Source organism: Eleutherodactylus coqui, chromosome 4 (genome assembly GCF_035609145.1).
Source record: "Eleutherodactylus coqui strain aEleCoq1 chromosome 4, aEleCoq1.hap1, whole genome shotgun sequence".
NCBI lineage: Eukaryota > Metazoa > Chordata > Amphibia > Anura > Eleutherodactylidae > Eleutherodactylus > Eleutherodactylus coqui.
The window spans coordinates 294273179-294298909 of NC_089840.1; the positions used below are offsets into that span (position 1 = coordinate 294273179).

Below are 25731 nucleotides of genomic sequence, written 5' to 3' on the forward strand. Positions count from 1 at the left end.
CCCTGAATTCCGTTAGCCAGGGGGGAGAAACTTTAGCAGCGCTAAGGTCTCCCCCTCCCTTTGCCGGCTGATCGTGGCAATAGAAGCTCCCATAGAAGCCTATGGGTGCTGCTGGCAAGGTGAGGGGGGAGGGACTTTAGCAACGATAGCCGCTGCTAAATTCGCTTCCACCTCCCTCCCACTCCCTTTTTCTGATGGCTCTTATAGGCTCCCATAGGAGTCTATGGGAACCGTCTACATATCCCGGCTGCGCACAGTCTGCTCTATCGTGTCCATCCGGCCAATTTTAGATGCAGGGAAATCGCCCATCTGAACAAACGCATTGGAATCCGATGCTTCAGATGGTCAGGATTTTCGGCATCACGGCAAAATAGCCATGATAAAGCTTTTGTGGGACAGAGGTCTCACACCTTCTACCGCAGACATTTTGGCATTCAGGATAAGTCATTCCATTCCTTCTGGTTGAGGTGTCATAACTAGTCAGGCAGTTACCTGCATCCACAGGTGTCCTCTGCTCCTAACTCTGCTTCCTGCTTAATCTTCCACCTTGCCCCTTTCTCTTACTCCAGTATTAACCCTTTAACCTCCCAGGGCTTCTTCACGCCTTGCAGCTGCATGTTTCTGGGCTCTCTGTGGGTTTCCGTGGTCCTTGTGCACCAGGAGAGGACGTGGCTTCCAGTAAATTAAAGCTCAGTTCTGTATGAAGGGCTCTGCAGTGTACCAGTAGGAGGAGCAGCTTGTCAGCTATGAGGCTCTAGGAAAGCTGGGTGACAACCCATGTGAAAGCTGTAATGGCAGAAAGATTGGTTTCCCGAGGACGGGGCATGGCTTTTAGGGGATGTGTTAATGATTTACCATAGAAGCTTGTAAGCAGCTGCATCATGAGATTCTCCGATCTCTCTTGGGCTCGGTGTCCGTTTATGCAAAATTAGAAACAGCTTTGGGTGTCAGACGGCTCCAGGATTCGCTGGATGGACATTTCGTCATCATGATGCAGCCTTTCCAAGGAATGTGCAGCGGTTCTGAAGAAATCGGTCTTGCATTAAGAGATTGGCGCAGTCACTGGATGCTCACATTGTGAGATGCAGCCAAGCCTGTTCTGTGTGTTAGAGCTGACACATGGATAATATTAGGGGTCACCAGTAAGATGGAAACAATGTAGTCCTAGAGGAGGAAAGGGTGTCTGTTTTTGCATCAAATATTTAAAATCTGCCCTATAAAACACACTGCAGTGCTGTGCAGACTTCATACTGCCCCTTATGTACATGAATATAACTACTATAATACTGCTCTCCTATGTACAAGGATATAACTACTATAATACTGCTCTCCTATGTACAAGAATATAACTACTATAATACTGCCCCCTATGTACATGAATATAACTACTGTAATACTGCCCCCTATGTACAAGAATATAACTACTATAATACTGCTCCCCTATGTACAAGGATATAACTACTATAATACTGCCCCCTATGTACAAGAATATAACTACTATAATACTGCTCCTATGTACAAGAATATAACTACTATAATACTGCTCCTATGTACAAGAATATAGCTACTATAATACTGCCCCCTATGTACAAGAATATAACTACTATAATACTGCTCCTATGTACAAGAATATAACTACTATAATACTGCTCCTATGTACAAGGATACAACTACTATAATACTGCCCTCTATGTACAAGAATATAACTACTATAATACTGCCTCCTATGTACAAGAATATAACTATTATAATACTACCTCCTATGTACAAGAATATAACTACTATAATACTGCCCCCCTATGTACAAGAATATAACTACTATAATACTGCCCCCTATGCACAAGAATATAACTACTATAATACTGCCCCCTATGTACAAGAATATAACTACTATAATACTGCCCCCTATGTACAAGAATATAACTACTATAATACTGTCCCCTATGTACAAGAATATAACTACTATAATGCTGCCTCCTATGTACAAGAATATAACTATTATAATACTACCTCCTATGTACAAGAATATAACTACTATAATACTGCCCCCCTATGTACAAGAATATAACTACTATAATACTGCCTCCTATGTACAAGAATATAACTACTATAATACTGCCTCCTATGTACAAGAATATAACTACTATAATACTGCCCCCTATGTACAAGAATATAACTACTATAATACTGCCCCCTATGCACAAGAATATAACTACTATAATACTGCTACCTATGTACAAGAATATAACTACTATAATACTGCCCCCTATGTACAAGAATATAACTACTATAATACTGCTCCTATGTACAAGAATATAACTACTATAATACTGCCTCCTATGTACAAGAATATAACTACTATAATACTGCCCCCTATGTACAAGAATATAACTACTATAATACTGCCCCCTATGCACAAGAATATAACTACTATAATACTGCTTCCTATGTACAAGAATATAACTACTATAATACTGCCCCCTATGTACAAGAATATACCTACTATAATACTGCCTCCTATGTACAAGAATATACCTACTATAATACTGCCCCCTATGTACAAGAATATAACTACTATAATACTGCCCCCTATGTACAAGAATATAACTACTATAATACTGCTCCCTGTGTACAAGAGTATAACTACTATAATACTGCCCCCTATGTACAAGAATATAACTACTATAATACTGCCTCCTATGTACATGGATATAACTACTATAATACTGCCCCCTATGTACAAGAATATAACTACTATAATACTGCCCCCTATGTACAAGAATATAACTACTATAATACTGCTCCCTATGTACAAGAATATAACTACTATAATACTGCCCCTATGTACAAGAATATAACTACTATAATACTGCCCCCTATGTACAAGAATATAACTACTATAATACTGCTCCTATGTACAAGAATATAACTACTATAATACTGCCCCCAATGTGCAAGAATATAACTACTATAATACTGCCCCCTATGTACAAGAATATAACTACTATATTACTGCCCCCAATGTGCAAGAATATAACTACTATAATACTACCCCCTATGTACAAGAATATAACTACTATAATACTGCCCCTATGTACAAGAATATAACTACTATAATACTGCCCCCTATGTACAAGAATATAACTACTATAATACTGCCCCCTATGTACAAGAATATAACTACTATAATACTGCCCCCTATGTACAAGAATATAACTACTATAATACTGCCCCTATGTACAAGAATATAACTACTATTATACTGCCCCTTTGTGAAGATTTAGAAGTGGTCTTGCTTATGTTGGAGGTCAGATAGATGTGCCCTGTTGTCAGGTATGGAGTATTTGTAGGTTCAGTTATAGCATTGGTGATACAGATATTGGGGTGCGGATGTCAGACTGTCCTGGTGCACAGGATCTTTCTGATTATGCAGCAGGTGGAGGTTGAGGTTCTGCATGGCGCATTTACGCACTGAGCCTAAGAGCTAAGTTACAACCTAATCCTATTTAGATGCAGCTGCTATGGCAGCGTTCAGCAACAGCTCGGAGGATATCATCAAGTCGTCCAAGTTCCCAGCTGCCCACGCTCCAGCGCCTGGCGAAGTTCCAAAGATTGAGACCGACTATTGGCCAGGTCCTCCCTCACTTGCTGCTATAGGTAGGGAAACTGAGACTGGGACCTCTCACTGCGCTCACTCCATGATGCGGAGGAACAGTGAGGTGGTGCAACAATGTGACACTACAGCCCACCTTTCCTGTGATTGTACGGGTGGAGCAGGCTTCAGTGCGCCGTCGGTACTTGGGTCCTGTTCTTATATGGATATGAACAGTCTGCAGTTTGCAGATATACTTCATTGCAATTTCTCCCTGTTGTCAATATGTCTGCATGCTGTCAGTGAATGAAAGCATTCTTGTTTAGACAGATTTTCAGATTCTGAATGTGGTCTTCAATATTCTCACAGCTGAGGGTCTGTGACATTTGTACCCACTCTGTACAATCCTCTGAGGGGAACCTCTAGGACTCCAAACTGTTACATTTTACCTGCACTGATACATTGTAACAAACCATAAAGCACAGCATGGATTGTGCTGCTGATGTGTTTACCTTACATAGGACTGCTTACTCTGGATACAGTGTAACAAACCCTCAGCTGTGTGGAAAGCTTGTTTAGTTTTCAGTCTCTGGATATAAATAATATTGAGGCAACTCCTCAATCCCCGGACAGAATTTTTGGGAAGGAGTTGTATTCTCTGTCCGTCTTCTGCGCCGTTTCCCTCGCTTTCACCGGTTTCTGTGCCCCATTTTCAGTCTTCCAAGATGGCCACCAAAATATCTTATAACCACCCAATGCTTCCTGTCCATGAGTAGTCTGCGGCCCCTCACACTGGGCGCAGGACAGGAGGCTCACATTAATCTAATCACTGACAGCAAGCAGAGATCTTGGAAATATCAAAGACTGTTAAACAAATGGCAGATTTACTGAGCCGGATGTCTAATACACCAATATTAACCCCAAGTACGCTGAAGGAAGATGTCCCTTAACCCTTTCCAATCCACTGCCTGATGTCTGAAGACATTGTAATTGAAGGCTGTACAGCTTCAATGTCAGAAGACATCCGGCAGGGTATTCTTACTGTATATTACTGGCCTTTCGGTTGTCGGGGGCCTCTCTGGCACGTCCCATACTGCAGTACTAGCTCTGGCCAGCAGATGGCGCCATTGTATAATGGCAGAAAGAGAAAGCCCCCTAGGAAACCCTGAATCCAAAATTGAATTGCAAAGGGTTAATTCATCTTTGCTGTTCTGCGCGTCTGAAATCGGCTAAGATTATAAATAATGGATATTGGTTTTTAAGGCTTCATACACACGCGGGCGCCATTGATAGGATGTGTACAGACATGCGAGCGCCACAGGTAGGAAAAAAGCCTTGTATCACTTCAGGGAAGAAGGCAATCCCGGCTGCTGCTAATAGAGTAGAGGGGGATTGCAGAGTTTCTCACATTGTTTTCAGGCATCGCGTGCACCTAGCACATTGTGCGCTGCCGCCGCCAGCCCCAGTGACAGCAATGGGCGCTGTGATGCGAGAGCACGCAGCATGATAGAACATGCTCCGATTTGTTTTCTGCATCGCAGTGCCATGCAGGAAAACATTGCGCATATGTATGACCCCATTCAAGAGAGATTGTGCAAGATCTGTGCGTCTCGCCCGCGTAAAGCCTGCCTAAGAAGTGATCAAAAAGACGCATGTTTCCCAAAGCTTACCCCACACAAAAACGAGCCCTCACAGTAGTTGCCGGGAAAAAAATAAAAAGTTCAGAGTCTCAGAAAGCGCCGACAGAAGCAACTTTTAGTTTAAGAAAAAATTGTTAAAACTTCTTAAAAATAGTAAAACATTGAAAGTCTATATACATTTGGTATCGCTGTAGCCCCACTGACCAGCAAACACATTTTAACTGCAATGTAAACATTGTAGAAGCGTCTCCCCTCCAACATCACATTTGTACAATCGCACCTTTTTTAAAATTTCTCACAATTTAAAATATTTTTGGTACATCATACGGTACATTAAATGGTACCATTAACTCATCCTGCAAACAACAAGCCCTCACACCGCTGACTCAATGGAATCATTAAAAAGTTTGGGCTTTTGGAAGACGGGGATGAAAAAAAGAAAACAAAAAAATTACACCTATGTGGTCCAGAAGGGGTTAATAAATCCCCCTGAAGTTCTATTAGAAAGCTGCAGCACGTTGGATGAGGTTTACCGAAGACTGTGGATGACCTTGAACTGAGGTGCAGCCAGTATTACACTCCGTTTCTGCATTCATTATTCTTTGACTTCAGAGCTGAAATCTCCCAGCATTCCCTGCTTGTTCAGTGTCTGCTGAGAGCTAGTGATTTGTATTCTGGTGTCCGTTTTACACCATCTTCTGTACAGTCATTGATGTGGTTGAACCCCCCTTTTCCCTGCATTATAGCTCAGCTAGGATGTTGAGGGAATGTCTATTGATAGTCTTGCTGACTGTCTCCAATAAAATCTACAGAATAGTGAATGCAGCTCTGAAGTATAAACTCCCTGTTCAGCAGGGATTCCTCTTGCTGCCTTGGACGCATCACTTTGCTCCTTGTCACGTCCCTCTATCTTCTCTTCTGCAGACATCTTACAATTTTCCTTAGGTCACATTTTGGCTTCTTAAGTCCTTCTGTCGTGTTCGACTCACAACCTTCGTCATTTGAAATTAGTGCGATCAATACTGCCCCCAGATCCCTGTAATCACCGTAATCAGTCTCATCTTTAGTGCGCCATTACTCGAGCGCCGTTAACACTTACGTAATAGCACTAATTACCAGGCTGCACCTCCGCTTACATGTTCAGCCCAGCAATTGTCGGAAAATCATGAGGGCTACGGCAGCTGCCATGACTTGTCTAATAGCAGCCTAAGATCTCTGAACCCTGTAATCAGTGTGATCGGTCTCATCCTCCAATCAGAGCTCTGCAATCACCATGTTGAGTCTCATCCGCAGATCACAAGCCCTATAATCACTGCAGTCAGTCTCTTCCCCAGAACACTTAGGTCATCCTGTATAAAATGGCCCTATCAGGTACAGATGCCCGACAGGTCGTCCCAGCAAGAATCGGTCTTGTGCTTTTACATAGAGACACGCATCGCTCGGCGAATGAAGCCAGAGCGGGCCGGGGATCGTGTCGGCTGCTCACCTCCCTTCACACTCAGCAAGAAGTTGTTCATAAGTGACTGACTGCCTGATTACGCTGGCCGATCCATCATTCAGTTTTCTGCATGCATACACGTCATTTAGTTGGGGCATGCATATACACTGAACGATAATCATTCATACTCCTGATCACTGTGGGAACCTGAATTATTTATCTGCCCATGTAAAAGGGCCCTAAGCCTTGAAAATACTATAATCAATCACATCTGTAGAGCACTGATCTCTGCAATCACTGTGGTCAGTCTCATGCCTAGATCACAGAGCCTTGGAATCCCTAATCAATCACATCTGTAGATCACTGATCCCTGCGATCACTGTGGTCAGTCTCATTCCTAGATCACAGAGCCTTGGAATCCCTAATCAATCACATCTGTAGATCACTGATCCCTGCAATCACTGTGGTCAGCCTCATGCCTAGATCACAGATCCTTGGAATCGCTGTAATCAATCACATCTGTAGATCACTGATCCCTGCGATCACTGTGGTTAGTCTCATTCCTAGATCACAGAGCCTTGGAATCCCTAATCAATCACATCTGTAGACCACTGATCCCTGCGATCACTGTGGTCAGTCTCATTCCTAGATCACAGAGCCTTGGAATCCCTAATCAATCACATCTGTAGATCACTGATCCCTGCAATCACTGTGGTCAGCCTCATGCCTAGATCACAGATCCTTGGAATCACTGTAATCAATCACATCTGTAGATCACTGATCCCTGCGATCACTGTGGTTAGTCTCATGCCTAGATCACAGATCCTTGGAATCCCTAATCAATCACATCTGTAGATCACTGATCCCTGCAATCACTGTGGTCAGTCTCATTCCTAGATCACAGAGCCTTGGAATCCCTAATCAATCACATCTGTAGATCACTGATCCCTGCGATCACTGTGGTTAGTCTCATGCCTAGATCACAGAGCCTTGGAATCGCTGTAATCAGATACAAATAGATCTGTTACTCAAATTGGGAAGAGCGTTTTGCTCCTGACTATTTATAAAGTCGCCTCAAGCAAAGACCAAGAAAAGCCATGTGATCTAATGACAGAGCAACCGCTATTTACAATATTAGATCGTTTTTTTTAACACTTTAAGGGTGCATTCACAAGAACGTATATCGGCTCGGTTTTCACGCCGAGCCGATATACGTTGTCCTCATCTGCGAGGGGGGGAGGATGGAAGAGCCAGGAGCAGGAACTGAGCTCCTGCCCCCTCTCTGCCTCCTCTCCGCCCCTCTGCACTATTTGCAATGAAAGGAGGTGGGACAGGGGCGGAGCTAGGTCCCACGAATTAGCCCCGCCCCACATATTTGGTATCGCCTGTACATAAAAGTCTAAACTATTATAATATTATATTTATCCCGCATGGTGAAGACCCTAAACTAAAAAAAAGGACAGAATGCCAAAATTGTGATTTTAATTTACTTTCTTTTTTCTATCCCAGCTCCCAAAAATTTTAAATAAAAAGTGATCAAAGAGATGTATTCACCCCGAAATGGTACTAATAAAAACTACAGCTCACACTGCCAAAAGCTCACCCTCACACAGCCCATTCGACAAAAAGTAAAAAAATGACGAGTCTCAGAATGTGGCGGCGGAAAGCAATTTTTGGTCAAGAAAATGTTTTATTTACTTTTTAAAAATTGAAAAACATTAAAAATCTAAATTAGTGAATCTCTGAAATGGTACTGCCCCACGGAATAACGTTCATGTCACTCCTACTGCTTGGTGACCGCTGTAACAACTCAATTCACCAAAAATGGTGCATTTGCATTTTATTTTTCATTTCCTCCCACTACATTATACAGAATATTAGGTAGTGCCATTCAAAAATAGAGATCGTCCCGCAGAGTACCCCTCCGTCATGTCAATGGGAAAATTAATAAGTCATGGCTCTAGGAATGTGGCGACGGGAAAAAAATCTCTGGTCCTGAAGGGGTTAAAGCAGCTGGCAGCCGCTGGCTATAGAGCGTGCTTGGCTGCCCTACATTCACAGCAGGTGGTCATTGAGAGGTTAAACTTGACAGATGATATCCTACCCAAAACCAATCAGTCCTGTAGATGCAACCCCTCCATAGAAGTAGGAAGGTCTCTGTGTAGGACGGCACCGCTACATGGGTGGATTACTGACGGCAGCTGTATTCGGACAGTCGGGTAAGGAGCTCTCGCCCTTATATCGCCGCTATTCCCCCCCCCCACCAGCGGAACGATCACCGTGAAAATGTATCAAGTTTTAAAGTGTTTCTAATAAAATATTGACGTTAGAAGCGGTTATTTTGTAGTTCAGTCACGGTGGAGCTGCCCTTTAATCTAGTGTTGACAGGTCCTCCCAAAATCTGCACCCTGTACTAGTTGACGGTCAGGACCGAGACCCGAGTGTCTTCTGGTTATAGCCTAGCATTTTTATTCTGGGTGGAGCTGCCCTTTAAGAGGCGGAGTCTCCTTCTCCACAGGTAAATAACCTGTGACTGTACTGATGAAATGATTGCTTGTGATCCGGTCCTGAACTACTGTGTTTCCTGGTATCAGGGGATGGAAGAAGAAGATCGAGCGGCCGGGAGGAGGAAGACGAGGAGCTGCAGAGACGACGACAACTTCAGGAAGAACAGTTGATGAAGGTGAGAGCCGACCGGTCTGATGAAGATGACGATGGCCCTCCAGTCCCTTTAAACGCGACTGGTCTCTACATTGTAGCAGCTTGTGATGGTCGTCTTCCTGACACTCCTCTTCCCATACTACATGTTGGCTGACAGAAGGCTAGGGCTATATTGTGCCGCGTGACACAACATCGTCAGAGTGTCTGGTTGCAACATTGTATCTGATGGTTGTCCGTAGGGTCCTATCGCAACACGCGAATTGCCAGGAATGGGACACGGCTCTCATACCTGTTGGATTTTCGTCCGCATGCGACCTTCATACCGTAGCCGGCCGCTTAGATCCGGTGCAACTGATTCTCTTGCAACATTGTTGCGACTTTGTGGGTTTTTTTCAACAGCAAAATTGCAGCTCTGAAATAGTCGCCCAGCAGCGAACCGCAGACACGAATGTCGCACGAGACGCTGCTTTGTGACCTTAGAATCGTTTGCGACCATCACAGGTTGTAACACGGTCATTAGATGTAATGTTGTAGTGCCACACTGTGATGTTTATGCCGCGTGACCAATGTTGCTTGTAGCCCAAGGTTTAGCTTAAAGTAAATAGTGTTGCACAGGCAGGATTTGTTACAATGTATCAGTGAAGGCTTAACCCTTTCCCAACATGCACCGTCCATATATTATGGATGCTGGGTGTCATTGTATATAGCGTACGGGGAAACTGAGCCCACTCTGTACATGGTGGGTGTCTGTTGCCCTTGACCGCCTGACCGCAATGGCAGGGATCGGAGATAACTCTGACCCCTGTCATTAACCCACTTATTTAGACTTCCCCTGTTATTAAAATGGCGCTGATACTGAGGTAAGCATTCGCAGGTAGCGCCATTCTTGGATAACTGGCAATAAACTATCTTGCTATTCCTACATGAACCCGCAGTCGCCGGACATACCTGCACCTACCTTTAGGTCTCCAGTTCTGCCGCTCTTTGTTTGTGGATGCTTCATATTCTCGTCTTTGCTCGCTCTCCCTGGAGAACGCGCCGCCATTACTAAATCTTGTGCTTCTTCTTCAGCTCAATTCGGGTCTTGGGCAACTAATACTGAAGGAGGAGAAGGAAAGTCGGGAGCGGCCACACTCCGCCAGCAGATACGACTCCACCATCCTGTCCTGTAAGGAACATTGGGGGGGATATCATGGGTCCTGCATCTGGTCACTGGTTATATACTGCGTATGCAATACACCCGGGGCACGGGGAGGTGTGAGGCATAGAATACCTCAAGCCTCTGTATAGCCAGATACATGGATTACTGCAGGAAGCAGGGTATACAGGAGGTCTGAGGCACAACCTACCTCAATGTTAGAGCTTCGAGGTGTACAATGCCTCAATCCTCTGTATATGATAGTAGTCAGAGACACTGATCACCTCCAGAGGCATAAACCATCCATAAGCATCAGTGTATAGCACATGCCTGGGGCACTACCTACCTCAACGATTAGTAATACCAGAGGCCTGAGGCACTACCTACCTCAACGATTAGTAATACCAGAGGCCTGAGGCACTACCTACCTCAACGATTAGTAATACCAGAGGCCTGAGGCACTACCTACCTCAACGATTAGTAATACCAGAGGCCTGGGGCACTACCTACCTCAACGATTAGTAATACCAGAGGCCTGAGGCACTACCTACCTCAACAATTAGTAATACCAGGTGCCTGAGGCACTACCTACCTCAACGATTAGTAATACCAGAGGCCTGAGGCACTACCTACCTCAACGATTAGTAATACCAGAGGCCTGAGGCACTACCTACCTCAACAATTAGTAATACCAGGTGCCTGAGGCACTACCTACCTCAACGATTAGTAATACCAGAGGCCTGAGGCACTACCTACCTCAACGATTAGTAATACCAGAGGCCTGAGGCACTACCTACCTCAACAATTAGTAATACCAGAGGCCTGGGGCACTACCTACCTCAACGATTAGTAATACCAGAGGCCTGAGGCACTACCTATCTCAACGATTAGTAATACCAGAGGCCTGAGGCACTACCTACCTCAACGATTAGTAATACCAGAGGCCTGGGGCACTACCTACCTCAACGATTAGTAATACCAGAGGCCTGAGGCACTACCTACCTCAACGATTAGTAATACCAGAGGCCTGAGGCACTACCTACCTCAACGATTAGTAATACCAGAGGCCTGAGGCACTACCTACCTCAACGATTAGTAATACCAGAGGCCTGAGGCACTACCTACCTCAAGCATTAGTAATAGCAGAGGTCTGAGGCACTACCTACCTCAACAATTAGTAATAGTAGAGGTCTGAGGCACATCCTACCTTTAACCTTAGCGTACAATGAAGGTCTGAAGCTTTAGTGCAGTTTGGTGGTTTGAGGTTCGGCATACCTCCAGCCGCAATGCCGTCAGCACTATGAAATCTCTTGCTGCAGATGTTTTTTGTCTCATTCATTGATGTTCTTTCAGCTCTCCGCTCGGACGCATCCAAGACCTCATCGCTCCCGGGGTATGGCAGGAATGGCCTTCATCGGGTACGCCTCACTTCAACTAGAAGTCATTTCATGGTCGAATCAAACACAAGACCTTACACTCTACAGGAGATCCCATAGGAGATTCTCTCAGAATGTTGTACATCTTCCATCAGAACCTGGCCTCTGGGGGGCGCCACTCCATTGGCGTCTGTGGTGTAATTAGCATGTGACACAGTTCCCATAATTCCTCTCAGACACTAATTAGCGCCGGTTCTTGTATTGATACTGCTAAAATATTCATATAATCAAATCCTCACTGGGAGAATCTGCAGCTGTCACCCCCAGCGGGGCCCCGCTCGCTGCCCCGGAGAGCTCACTTAAAGGGGAAGTCCAACCAAGGAGGAAAAAACTGTCTGTGATCTCTTTGGCACCGAGTGGCATCAGGCCTTTCAGGCGGAGCGCACCTTTAAATTCTTATAGCCGTAACTCATTGTAACTTCCCCTGTTATTAAATGCTTTCCAATATTCCGGACTGTCTAGCAGTCCGGCACTAACAGATCTACATCAGGTTGGGGTCTTACTCTTCTTTCTCTCTTGCAGCCGGTGTCCACGGATTTCGTGCAGTACGACAGTTATGGAGACATCAGCGGAGGGGTGCGAGGTGAGCCGCCTCTTCTTGGTGTAATGATATACAGAAAGTCTTCACACCCTCTCACTTTTTCTTTATACTTTGCCATGTTGTGGCCTTGTGTCCCCCTCATTCTGCATTCAGGACCCCATAATGACAAAGTGGCAACAGAATGGGAGAGATTTTTGTAAGTTTTCTTTTTAATTAAAAACTCCCACCCTGCAGTGACATAAGTATTCACACCCCTGGACTCAGTATTAAGGCCCTTTTAGATACGATTTTCGTCTTTTGAGCGATAATCGTTGTGTGTAGCTGCACTGACATCGCACAGTTTTCGTTAAGCCGTCGCTGATCGCTGATCTTTCAGCATGCTGACCATGAGCCTTATCAGGGATTCACAGCAGGATACAGCTGATACTATTGTTTCAGCTGTATCCCGCTCCCTGAAGACAGGCCGGGTATGAACAACTGAGTGGTCCAGCTGTGTTCTTCATCTCCCGCTCAGAGCGCTCGGCTGTATAACAGCAGGGCGCTGCAAGCAGGGAACAGCTGAATGCAGAAGACAAGCGAGGACACCCCGCTTGTCTTCTGCATCCTCCGCTTGGAGCCCAAGGTGATCACTTATTGTTTGAGTGATCACCTTGCGCTGTTAAAGAACACAACGATTATCACTCGAAAATCGCTCAAAAGATTTTTGGAGCGATAATCGTTGTGTCTTAACCAGCCATTAGTCGGAGCCCCTCTGGCAGTGATTCCAGCCTCCAGACTTCTTGGGGATGATGCCACAAGGTCTGCCCCCCTGAATTTGGGGATTTTCTGCCCTCTGTCAGATTGGATGGGAGCTGTCTGCAGACAGCCATTGTCAGGTCTCTCCAGAGATGTCCCATTGGGTTCAGGGCTCTGGCTGGGCCACTGAGGACATTCACAGAGTTGTCCCCCCTCCTGTGTTGTCTTGGCTGGGGTCTTAGGGTCATTGTCTTGTTGGAAGGTGACCCTTCTGCCCAGTCTGAGGTCCCTTGTGCTCTGTATCAGGTTGTCATTATCTTGGTCCTCCACTCCATTAAGCTTTCCCTCCACCCTGACTGGTCTCCCCACCTCCACATGATGCTCCACCACCAAGCTTCACTGTAGGGATGGTATTGGGCAGGTGATTAGCGGCGCCTGGTTTCCATCCACCCTGACCAGTCTCCTCTCCCCCATCATGATGCTGCACCACCAAGCTTCACTGTAGGGATGGTATTGGGCAGGTGATTAGCGGCGCCTGGTTTCCATCCACCCTGACCAGTCTCCTCTCCCCCATCATGATGCTCCACCACCAGGCTTCACTGTAGGGATGGTATTGGGCCGGTGATGAGCGGCGCCCGGTTTCCTCAAGACAGAATGCTTAGAGGCCAGTAAGTTCCATCTTGGTGTCATCAGAGCAGAGAATCTTGTTTCTCGCAGTTTGAGGGTCCTTTAGGGTCTTTTTTTTAAACTGTAGGCGGCTTCCATGTCTCTTACTGAGGAGGCTTCTCTCTGGCCGCTCCGCCATAAAGCCCAGATTGGTAGAGGCTGCAGTGATGGTCGACCTTCTGGAAGTTTCTCCCATCTGCACACAGGATCTTTGGAGCTCAGTTGGAGTGACAATTGGGTTCTTGGTCATCTCCCTTACCATGACCCTTCTCCCCCTTAGTCCGGCGGCTCTAGGAAGAGTCCTGGTTGTTCTCCCATGTAAGTATTATGGGGGCCGTTGGGCTCTTGGGGACTTTCAGGACAGCAGAGATGTTTTTGTATTCTTCTCCAGATCTGCGCCTCCACACAATCCAGTCTCTGAGCTCTACAGGCAGTTCTGTCCTCCTCATGGCTTGGTTTTGGCTCTGAATAGCATTGTGAGCGGCAAGACCTTATATAGACCGGGGGTCTTATGTCCAATCAAATGAATTTACCTCCAGTGACTCCAATCAAAGTGTAGAAACATCTCAGAAACGATCAAGGAAAATGGGATGTAAATGTTACGTGTACCAAGGGGCGTGAATACTTATGTCAGTACAAAATGGGAGGTTTAATTTTTAAGAATGTACAACGCGTTCTCCTATTCTGTTGTCACTTTGTGATTATGGAGTGATGAATGATGGGGGATACAAAGTCACACCACTAAAACATGTAAAAAAAGTGAGGGTGTCTGAAGACTTCCCGGACCCCTGTATATGATGTCATGTATGATCCTGAGCTGCCACTAACCTCTGTGTTCTCTCCTTGCAGATTATCAGGTAGGTGTCGCCGTGGCCGTTGCTGTAAGTCTTTTATGCTTCACACTGCCCCTAGTGGTGGAAGCTGGTATTGTCAGTCATGTGTGGACAGCCTTCCTGGAGGTTGTGTCTTCTCTCTCATTGTGTCTTTGGTGATAGTGTTCTTTAGTTCTCTTGTATTGTATGTGTTGCCGCAGTTGTTTTCATGGATGTGACAATGTATCTATGGATGCACAAACACAATCTACTGTATGTCTTACACTCTGTACTGCAGACCATTGCATTTCATAGTGGTGGAGAATGAAGGAGTGTTTCCCCATAAGACCCCCGGTAGATCTAAGTACCGGAGTCGTCCTCTTATATCATGTTTTTAAATATTGTACCCATCATTTGTGTTTGTGGCGCCATGACTCTCACTAGAGGACCTGACACGTCATTGCAGTACATAGACAACCACTGATTACAGTGAGGACTGTGCAGTACCTAGCTTCTCCTGTGGAGGTGCTGCAGGGAAATCAAAAACTTGCTGGCAAGTTCCTGCACAGATGACAGCTGATCGCAGGGTCCCGGCACCGCTCTGTGATCAGCTTATCATCCGGGACCCTTCTAATAGAAGAAGATTCTGAAAAGCAGAGAAACCCTTTTCAGTGGGACCACCTCATTGGGAGCTGTAATGGTGGCCATGCTGGTTGTCACCCAGCTCTCCCAAAGACAGAGAGAACTAAGAAATGGCTGAGAGAACGACTCCGGGACTTTAATTTACCACAGACTTTCTTTTACATTTCATTGAGGTCATCACTTATGCCCTGAGTGCTATCAGTTCATGGAGAAACTCCTGTATGGGTGGATCAGTGCACAATGCAGAGCAATGCAGTGCAGGAGTCCCGTGCAGCCCGACCCATGTTATATAACCCTGCAGTGCAGGAGTCCCGTGCAGCCCGACCCATGTTATATAACCCTGCAGTGCAGGAGTCCTGTGCAGCCCGACCCATGTTATATAACCCTGCAGTGCAGGAGTCCTGTGCAGCCCGACCCATGTAGTATACACTGCAGTGCAGGAGTCCCGTGCAGCCCGACCCATGTTATATAATCCTGCAGTGCAAGAGTCCCGTGCAGCCTGACCCATGTTATATAACCCTGCAGTGCAGGAGTCCCGTGCAGCCCGACCCATGTTATATAACCCTGCAGTGCAGGAGTCCCGTGCAGCCCGACCCATGTTATATAACCCTGCAGTGCAGGAGTCCCGTGCAGCCTGACCCATGTTATATAACCCTGCAGTGCAAGAGTCCAGAGCAGCCTGACCCATGTTATATAGCCCTGCAGGGCAGCCTTCTCATTTCATATAGTGTCATTAACCCCTGCAGTACGACTGCTTCCTTCGCTGCTTTGCCTTGTCGTGTGCACTGATCCAAGCGTCTCTGTGGCTGCAGAGAACAGATCTGGGAAGTGAGAACATTTCAGCTTTATTGTTTGTACCGGCGGCCATCAGCGGAGCGTCCAGAACCGCAGGTAACACAATAAAGCGAAGATGAGGACGGTCGATGACTTGTTGCAGTTCACCATCTTCACCACTTGGTGGCCGTGTTGGGAGTAATGGATGAAGAAGCCACCTGTGTGGCCCCCATTCTAGGCAGATTGTGACCCCTGTGACATCCTGTAGGCCCAGAGAGCTACGTAGCACCTTTACCTCCTTCTCCCCGCTGCCTAACGCCCTGTCCTTGTGTGCCTACTATAGCGGTGTGGGGCTCATCCTCGTAGCTGCATGTCTGCCGTGTCCTGGGTCTGGTGTGTAGGTTCCCTCCCTGCTTTCTGTGTAACTAGTGCTTCTCTAAATGTTTTTCCACATAGTCACTACCAGATGGCCACGTTCCCGTCATGAGAATGGATAGGGGCGTGTCAATGCCTAACATGTTGGAGCCTAAGGCAAGTGTGCATGTAACAGGTGGCGGTCTACGCTGGGGGGCACAGCATCATGGTGGAGGAGCGTTCTCTTTGCTTGGGTTCTTGGGGTAATAACTCATGTGGGGGTCTCTGTAGGGTCTATCTCCTGCCCTAGCTCTGAAATGTTCACTCTGGGGGTCACCTATAATAAATCACAATCACCTGCCCCCCCATTGTGTGTTAAATAATGGAGACTTGCCATGATTTGCATTGACTTCTTCTGCCCTCTGGAGGCTGTGAGTAGCACTGCTCCCCAGAACGGAGGACGGTCTATGCTACCTGACCATACAGGTGGGTCTTCTGCCCCGTCCTCACGTCTCACACTCCTCCTTCTGCTTGGTTCATCCTAGATTCATCCATATGAGATGCTGATGGTGACAAACCGAGGACGCAACAAGATGCTGAGAGACGTGGACAGGACTAGACTGGAGGTAATAGACGTACCAGTCAGCATATGAGACCGCGATCAGAGCTTTATCCTTAGCCGAGACCTTGCAGACCTGTGCAATGGGGGAATGACTGGTGCATTATAGCCACATTCCTAGGGAAGCAATGGCTGACTGAGCTCATGTGTAGGGGATGGCCATACACCGACGTGCCAAAACTCATGGGATAGCGGTATGCAAACTGCAGCTGGACCCCAGCTGTCAACAAGGCACTGTACAGGCTGGTTTTGGCTCCATACTGGTGTGGGGTCTTCTCATGGCATGGGTGGGGTCTACTGGTCACTGACTGGTGCCCACTATGTTTCCTGCTTGGTGACCATATGCAGCCCTTCATGGACTTCATGTCCCCCACAATGATGGGATATTCCAGAAGGATAATGCTCCGTGCCGTTGGCCCCAAGTGGTCCAGAAATGGTTGGACTAGCAATCTGGGGAGGTCCTATGAATGGTGTGGCCGGCACAGTCAACCAACATGAGCCCAATCCAGCACTTATGGGATGTGGTGGAGAGGTCCATTCACACCGGAGATCCTGCACCTACAAATACCCTGGAGCTGTGGGGGGCTATTCGGCTCTACACCCCTCCAGGCTTCTTCCATCCACTTGTGGAATCAATGCCATGTTGAGTTGCTGCACTTTGCTCAGCTAGAGGGCGTCCTACACGATTATAGTTCCTGTCCCATGACTTTTGGCACATCAGTGTATTGGATTGCAATGAAGGGGGCATCCTCCAGGAAAGGAGGAAGTTGCATTTTGTAGGGGGACCTCAATCATCTGGAAATCATCATTGCGTCATTGTGAATCCTCAAACGTGCAATATCAGCCCCATTGCACAGTACTGTTCATCTATTACAGTGGGTGTCCAGGAGACGGACATTCTGGGGGGGACCCCTAATCTGTGGCTCTGTACCGGATTAGATGACACTGTTAACATCTTCCTGACCAGAACACATTGTACACATAATAAATGTTTCATGTTTCCTCCCAAAATCATGACCCCCCCCCCCCCCCACAGCAAGTAAAAGTCTTCGAGATCTTCCTCCTCTGTTGGCCTTTTCTTAGTTTTATCTGTCTGCAGGAGAGCTGGGTGACGCCATGACCACCTCCAAAAGAACTACCACAGAGGGGTTCACCCAGCTTTCCTGAATCCCTGAATGACAACTCTGCATAGTAATGCACTCATATACCCATTAGAAGATTAACCATTGAGGAGTCTGAAAAGGACGTCCAGCAAACCTCAGGAGAACGTCTGCAGTAAGAGGAGCTTCCAGAGAACTAAATATATAGTGTGCTGTATACTGTGTATATAAGGGAAACAGGGCACACATTCTACACCCATTACCCAGATAGCGCCATACAGAATACAGGAAATGAGCCATTACTGCACCCAGATTATACTACAGCGCCCCGATGACCAGTGCCACGCAGAAGCCAAACCATGAACAATTACTGCACCTGAGTGATGTTAGTGCCCAGATAGTGCCATACAGTGCCCACATAAATAGTGCCATGTTGTACCCATATAAATAATTTTCTCCAATCGGGAATTGTAAAGACAATCATGTGACATAACTGATATATTAGCACCCACCATAAACCAATTGCTACACTCTGTTATCAGTGTATATATATATCAGGTCAGTCTTGTAGTTTCATCCTAAAGGATATCCTGATTGTAATTAGAAAACCCAAAAAGCTTTGCGGCCCGTAAGCTGCCCCCGCCTGCCTCCGCCCCTCATAGGGTTAACAACCCTTTCTATGCCATAATACCTGAACAGAGACAGATGGTGATTCTGTGTATATATAAACCGTGTTCTGCTGCTGCGCCTCTCCTGCACCCCTTATGTAAGCAGCATCTTCCCACATTCTGCGGTTTGATTCGCTAGTTGTGCATCCAACATATCAGATTACATGCGAGGCGTTCGGTTGCCTTTATCACGTGTTCACCATCACAGCGTGTTTGTATGTTGTCAGAGCGTGAGCCCTCCTCATCTTTGAACCCATCTGTCATATTCGTGTATTTGCATGCTTTGCATCTATTTTCTGTCGTTTCCGTTACAATGTCTCCATTATTTATAATATCAGCTATTCTGTTATCCTGATATAATATTGTTTGTAACTGATGCAATACTTTGTATTCATTGCTGTACTGTGTGGAGAAGGGGATCGCCGGCGCCTCTGTGGATTTTGGCTTCTACATGTGTTTTTGGATTGCAATAATGAACATCTATTTTTCTTCTGGACTGTCTTCTTGGCTCTATTAGGAGACCAGGAAGGATAGCGACGTATGGCCAATCCTTGTAAAGCGGACTAGTAATTACTAGGAAATTATAGCACCAGTGTTTCTGGTAGCACAATGCGCCACACAGCTCTGCTACATGCACATGTCACAGACACACTCAGCTCTGCTACATGCACATGTCACAGACACACTCAGCTCTGCTACATGCACATGTCACAGACACACTCAGCTCTGCTACATGCACATGTCACAGACACACTCAGCTCTGCTACATGCACATGTCACAGACACACACAGCTCTGCTACATGCACATGTCACAGACACACACAGAGCTCTGCTACATGTGTACGTCTCACACACACAGCTCAACTAAATGCACACGTCACACACAAAGCTCTGCTGCTTGCGTGTCACACACACAGAACTCTGCTACATGTGTACGTCTCACACACAAACACACACAGCTCAACTAAATGTGCACGTCACACACACAACTTTGCTACTTGCGTGTCACAGACACATACAGCTCTGCTACATGCGCGTGTTTCACACACACACACAGCTCAAGTCCACCCACACAGGTGACTGATCACATGATGGTGACATCATCACAGGTCCTGCGAGCACACTGCTGCTGTCAGGCTCTGCATGTTTTATGCTTTAGGACCTGCAATGATGTCACCATCATGTGATCAGGGGCGGAGCATGAGAAACACTCACACACATACCCATGGTGAAGTGGTTGTTAGCACTTTGATTTCTCGTGAACCTCATTTGTTCCATCATCTGAACATGCACGTTGGAGTCTTGTGAGCCTTTACAGTATGTTGTGGGTGGCTACCAGCAATATGGAGAATAGTATTACCTGCCATGTCTTTACAGTAGGGGCAGCTGTCACCTTTCTCAGTGTCCCGTTTCCCATCAAAGTGACATCTAGGAAATTCATCAAAACTACCAGTAATTGTCAAATTGATGTCATTGTTAGTAAATAGCGCAATAAACTCTGGCACGATGTCAGTATCTCCGTCCCATGCAATCAGTGAAACGACCTCACGAATGTCGATGATAAAGATGCCCTTTATTTACATGAAAAAAGCAGCGTTTTCTTCCCGCTATGAAACAGATTTGTAAGTGATGGTAAAATTGTAGCCGCATCGGAGCCCCCCCCCTCCCCCCCCCCCCCCGCCAATAATACGGCTGATCAAAAATAAAAGAACATGTTGTAACAAATACTTACCTGTTAGAATGTATTCATGTAACGCACCGTGGTTGTGGGCAATATTATGTGGTATACCGGAAGATACAGGCTGTATCACATGGGATCCAAGAAGAGGTCTCCTTCCATTCAAAATTATGGAACGCTCCCAAAATTAGTATCTGTAATGTATCCTGCCGCTGTCTGAACCAAAGGCTGCAAAAAGTGTCCACCCAAACACACACATGGTTATTTAATGCGCCTCTGGCCTCGATAATGGGACGTCATTGGGGTCTGGTGTGATAGGGGGCTCTATACTCAGATATGCTCGCTTCTCATTGAATATTCCCAGAGCTGACCCTCCCCCCCCCCCCCCCCTTAATCAAATGTCTTAATTTGTCCAGAAAGTTGTTTTTTTTTCAGATTACTTGTTAATTTTTTATAAGTTGTGTCATCATCCAAAATTTCCCATGCAAGTTGTCACTGGAGTTCTTTATCTAAGGCTGCATTCAGACAAACGTATATCTGCTCGGTTTTCACGCCGAGCCGATATACGTTGTCCTCGTGTGCAGGGGGGGAGGATGGAAGAGCCAGGAGCAGGAACTGAGCTCTCGCCCCCTCTCTGCCTCCTCTCCGCCCCTCTGCACTATTTGTAATAGGGAGAGGCGGGACGGGGGTGGGGCTAATTCCCGCAATTTAGCCCCGCCCCTGCCCCTCCTCTCCCCATCGCAAATAGTGTAGAGGGGCGGAGAGGAGGCAGAAAGGGGGCAGGAGCTCAGTTCCTGCTCCTGGCTCTTCCATCCTCCCTATCCCCCCCCCGCACACGAGGACAACGTATATCGGCTCGGCGTGAAAACTGAGTCGATATACGTTCGTCTGAATGCAGCCTAAAGATGATCGCTCACAATTCCTCAGAAACGGACAGTTTGAGCGATCATTTTGCATTGGCTACTAATAAGCTAATTGCCCTATTAGTAGCTAATTAGCTTCATTTGAATGTATTTAGAGAACAGCAGGTGGTCTGTTCTCTAAATACATCCGCTTTGTTGTGCCGTGTGCTGCCGGCTGCATACAATGTTATCAGCGCTGCCCACGGAGAACACAGCATGCCATCCCTGTTGTCAGGGGCAACAGATTTCCTGCTGAGCTGAAGTCAGCGATGAACGACCAGTGCACGGTAAGAGCGTGATGGGCGCACATTTACACGCTACAGCTATTGCTCAAAAGCCAAGCGAAAATCATTGTGTGTAAATCAGCCTTAAGGCAACAATCGTTCCCCCTTTATCTGCTTTCCTAATAACAATCGTGTTACACAAAGTCCGAGCCATGCGCTATTATAGCACCCCAATAATTTCATATAGCCCAGATAAATGGAACCATACGGAGGCCAAAACATGAGGAATTACAGCACCCAAATACTGCCAGTGCCCATGTAAATAGTGCCATGCGGAGTCCAGAAAATGAGTCATCGTATCACCAAGATAGTGCCATACTGTGCCCGTGTAAATAGTACCACACAATACCAGGTGAATAGTTCATGGGTTGTCCAGATCTGTTGTGCCACACAGTAGCTGTAGCCCTACTAGTGCCATGTAGGCTGGGCAGCGATGCCCTCGTGGGGTCCTGGTGCTGTAGGAGGATCTGCCACCCGCATGTACAATTCTGGGCAAATACAGATTTCGGTCCTTTCTATAGGAAAATGCTGAATTCTTTGTGATTTAGTTGTAAGCAGCTGGCATGTCATGTGACTAACAATGCCCCTCCCTCTCTCTCTCCAGCGCCATTTGGCACCCGAAGTCTTTCAAGACATTTTTAAAATGACAATACAAGAATTTGACAAGTTGCCTCTATGGAGACGCAATGAGCTGAAGAAGAAGGCCCGGCTTTTCTGAGCTGTTGCAGTCCACCGACGTTCTAGGAAGCAATCCAATACTGTGCCCCCTTGTGGCGGGACGGTGCTAGTGATCAGGGTCATGGGCGAGGGTGTGAAAGCTTTGCCGCTTTCTCTCTTTGGTGTGCCATTGGACTTTGAACAGCGAGCTGAATGCAACTGCCTGGCAGGCTCCGCCCCTCTCTGCCCACCGGATCCCAATATAGGAGGGGTGTGCGAACCAACTGCGTGATTAACGTGTTGTGTGTTTGTGTAAGAGAATAGAATGATGGCTGCCGCGTGGCACCACCGGGCTCCTCAGATTTAGCTTTGACTGGTTCTTGTGCCAGCAGCGGGCACAGAGTTATAACCACATTCCCTAGAACGGTTTGGTCTGTCCTGAAACTTTGGTTTTCTGAATTTCCGCCAGTCCCCTATTTATCTAATGCAGCGCGGGGGGCGGAGTCAGTTACGTGGAAAGGAAGTGATCACCCCACTCACTTATATAGTGCACTCCCACATGGCTCTATATCAGGCCTGTGCCATATTGTCTATTTATTAACCCTTGCTTTTCTTTATTTGGGCTATCTTGCTGCTTTTCATAGGACACCGCTCTCTGATGAGCCCCCCACAACCACCTCAAAGGCCCCCCGCAACTGATGGGGTCACCTCTATAGATTGCAGGGACTGGAGCAGTGCTGACATTGTTTCCATTTCCACCAACTAACATTGTATCCATTCTCTAGTTAGACTGTAAAGGAGGGAGCGCCTAGTGGTGAGGTCACTGAATGAGCGGAAGGGGCCCCCGGCTTGGTCTCTTGGTATGGTTTGGGAGCGCTTGGCTACCTGCTTCTTCCTGGTGTTGTTGGGTAGGATTCTCTTGTAGCTTCAGGGTTAGAGAGCTGCTCCGCAGCTGCTGGTTTCCTCTTCACATTTATCATCATCCTCAGCAGCCGCGTCGTCGTCTCCCCCCCCCCCCCCCCCATCTCCAGACACACAGACAATCGGGGAGGCTGAAAGCAGGCGGGGAGGCGACCTGCAGAGATCTACACAATGCGGCTTCTCGCTGATCGGTAACCATTTAGATTATAACTGGATTTTAAGGACTTTCTATCACATATCAATATATTACAGGATGGAAGTATGAACATGTATGTGTGACCCCCCCACACCCCATTATGGCAGGAGCACCCCGATCCTGCAGTGGTGCTTTCCTGTAGGGCTGAACCGTCAGTATTGAGACCCTCATGTATATCTGTACAACCTGCATTAAAGCAAATATTACAGAAAGCTTCTGGTCTGGTGTCATCTGTTATCTATGTATCTATCTCCTCTCTACATATACTGTAGTGATATGGAGCATGCTGGTATAACCTGGGTATCTCCTGTATATAGTGATATAGACCATGCTGGTATAACCTGGGTATCTCCTGTATATAATTATATATGTACAGCTGGTATAGGTTATACATCCTGTATATAGTGATATGGAGCATGCTGGTATAACCTGGGTATCGCCTGTATATAATTATTTATGTACAGCTGGTAAAAGTTATACATCTCCTGTATATAGTGATATGGAGCATGCTGCTATAACCTGGGTATCCCCTGCATATAATTATATATGTACAGCTGGTATATGTTATACATCTCCTGTATATAGTGATATGGAGCATACTGGTATAACCTGGGTATCCCCTGCATATAATTATATATGTACAGCTGGTATAAGTTATACATCTCCTGTATATAGTGATATGGAGCATGCTGGTATAACCTGGGTATCTCCTGTATATAATTATATATGTACAGCTGGTATAAGTTATACATCTCCTGTATATAGTGATATGGAGCATGCTGGTATAACCTGGGTATCTCCTGTATATAATTACATATGTACAGCTGGTATAAGTTATACATCTCCTGTATATAGTGATATGGAGCATGCTGGTATAACCTGGGTATCCCTGTATATAATAATATATGTACAGCTGGTATAAGCTATACATCTCCTGTACATAGTGATATGGAGCATGCTGGTATAAGCTATACATCTCCTGTATATAGTGATATGGAACATGCTGGTATAACCTGGGTATCTCCCGTATATAAATGTATAACTCATACCAGCTGTACATATATATTTATATACGGGAGATACCCAGGTTATACCAGCATGCCCCATATCACTATATACAGGGAGATGTATAACTTATACCAGCTGTATATATCTCCCTGTATATAGTGATGTGGAGCATGCTGGTATAACCTGGGTATCTCCTATATATAATTATATATGTACAGCTAGTATAAGCTATACATCCTGTATATAGTGATATGGAGCATGCTGGTATAACGCAGGTAACTCCTGTATATAATTATATATGTACAGCTGCTATAAGTTATACATCTCTTGTATATAGTGATATGGAGCATGTTTGTAGAACCTGGGGATCTCCTGTACATAATTATATATGTACAGCTGGTATAAATTATACATCTCCTGTATATAGCGATATGGAGCATGCTGGTATACCCTGGGTATCCCCTATATATAATTATATATGTACAGCTGGTATAAGTTATACATCTCCCTGTATATAGTGATATGAAGCATGCTGGTATAACCTGGGTATCCTCTGTATATAATTATATATGTACAGCTGGTATAAGTTATACATCCTGTATATAGTGATATGAAGCATGTTGGTATAACCTGGGTATCTCCTGTATATAATTATATATGTACAGCTGTTATAAGTTATACATCCTGTATATAGTGATATGGAGCATGCTGGTATAACCTGGGTATCTCCTGTATATAATTACATATGTACAGCTGGTATAAGTTATACATCTCCTGTATATAGTGATATGGGGCATGCTGGTATAACCTGGGTATCTCCTGTATATAATTATATATGTACAGCTGGTATAAGTTATACATCTCCTGTATATAGTGATATGGACCATGCTGGTATAACCTGGGTATCTCCTGTATATAATTATATATGTACAGCTGGTATAAGTTATACATCTCCTGTATATAGTGATATGGAGCATGCTGGTATAACCTGGGTATTCCTGTATATAATAATATATGTACAGCTGGTATACATTATACATCTCCTGTATATAGTGATATGGAGCATGCTGGTATAACCTGGGTATCTCCTGTATATAGTGATATGGAGCATGCTGGTATAACCTGGGTATCTCATGTATATAATTATATATGTACAGCTGGTATAAGTTATACATCTCCTGTATATAGTGATATGGAGCATGCTGGTATAACCTGGGTATCTCCTGTATATAATTACATATGTACAGCTGGTATATGTTATACATCTC

At 45.7% G+C, this 25731-nt stretch overlaps 1 protein-coding gene across 6 annotated transcripts in view; it reads left to right on the forward strand.

Moving 5' to 3' along the window:
• ABLIM1 (actin binding LIM protein 1) overlaps nt 1-23667 on the forward strand; it is a 509502-nt gene extending 485835 nt beyond the window's left edge. For 3 of the 6 annotated variants that reach the window (XM_066601406.1, XM_066601404.1, XM_066601407.1), the window contains 6 exons: nt 3511-3657; nt 9265-9353; nt 10403-10499; nt 11823-11887; nt 12428-12488; nt 14697-16557. In XM_066601406.1, coding sequence (XP_066457503.1) covers nt 3511-3657; nt 9265-9353; nt 10403-10499; nt 11823-11887; nt 12428-12488; nt 14697-14839 — 602 coding nt within the window. In that variant the 3' untranslated portion in view covers nt 14840-16557. Of the gene's footprint in view, nt 1-3510; nt 3658-9264; nt 9354-10402; nt 10500-11822; nt 11888-12427; nt 12489-14696; nt 16607-16974; nt 17056-22285 lie in introns of those variants that run through there. The other 3 variants (XM_066601408.1, XM_066601409.1, XM_066601403.1) reach the window with 3 other exon arrangements.
• The last annotated feature ends 2064 nt before the right edge of the window (nt 23668-25731 follow it).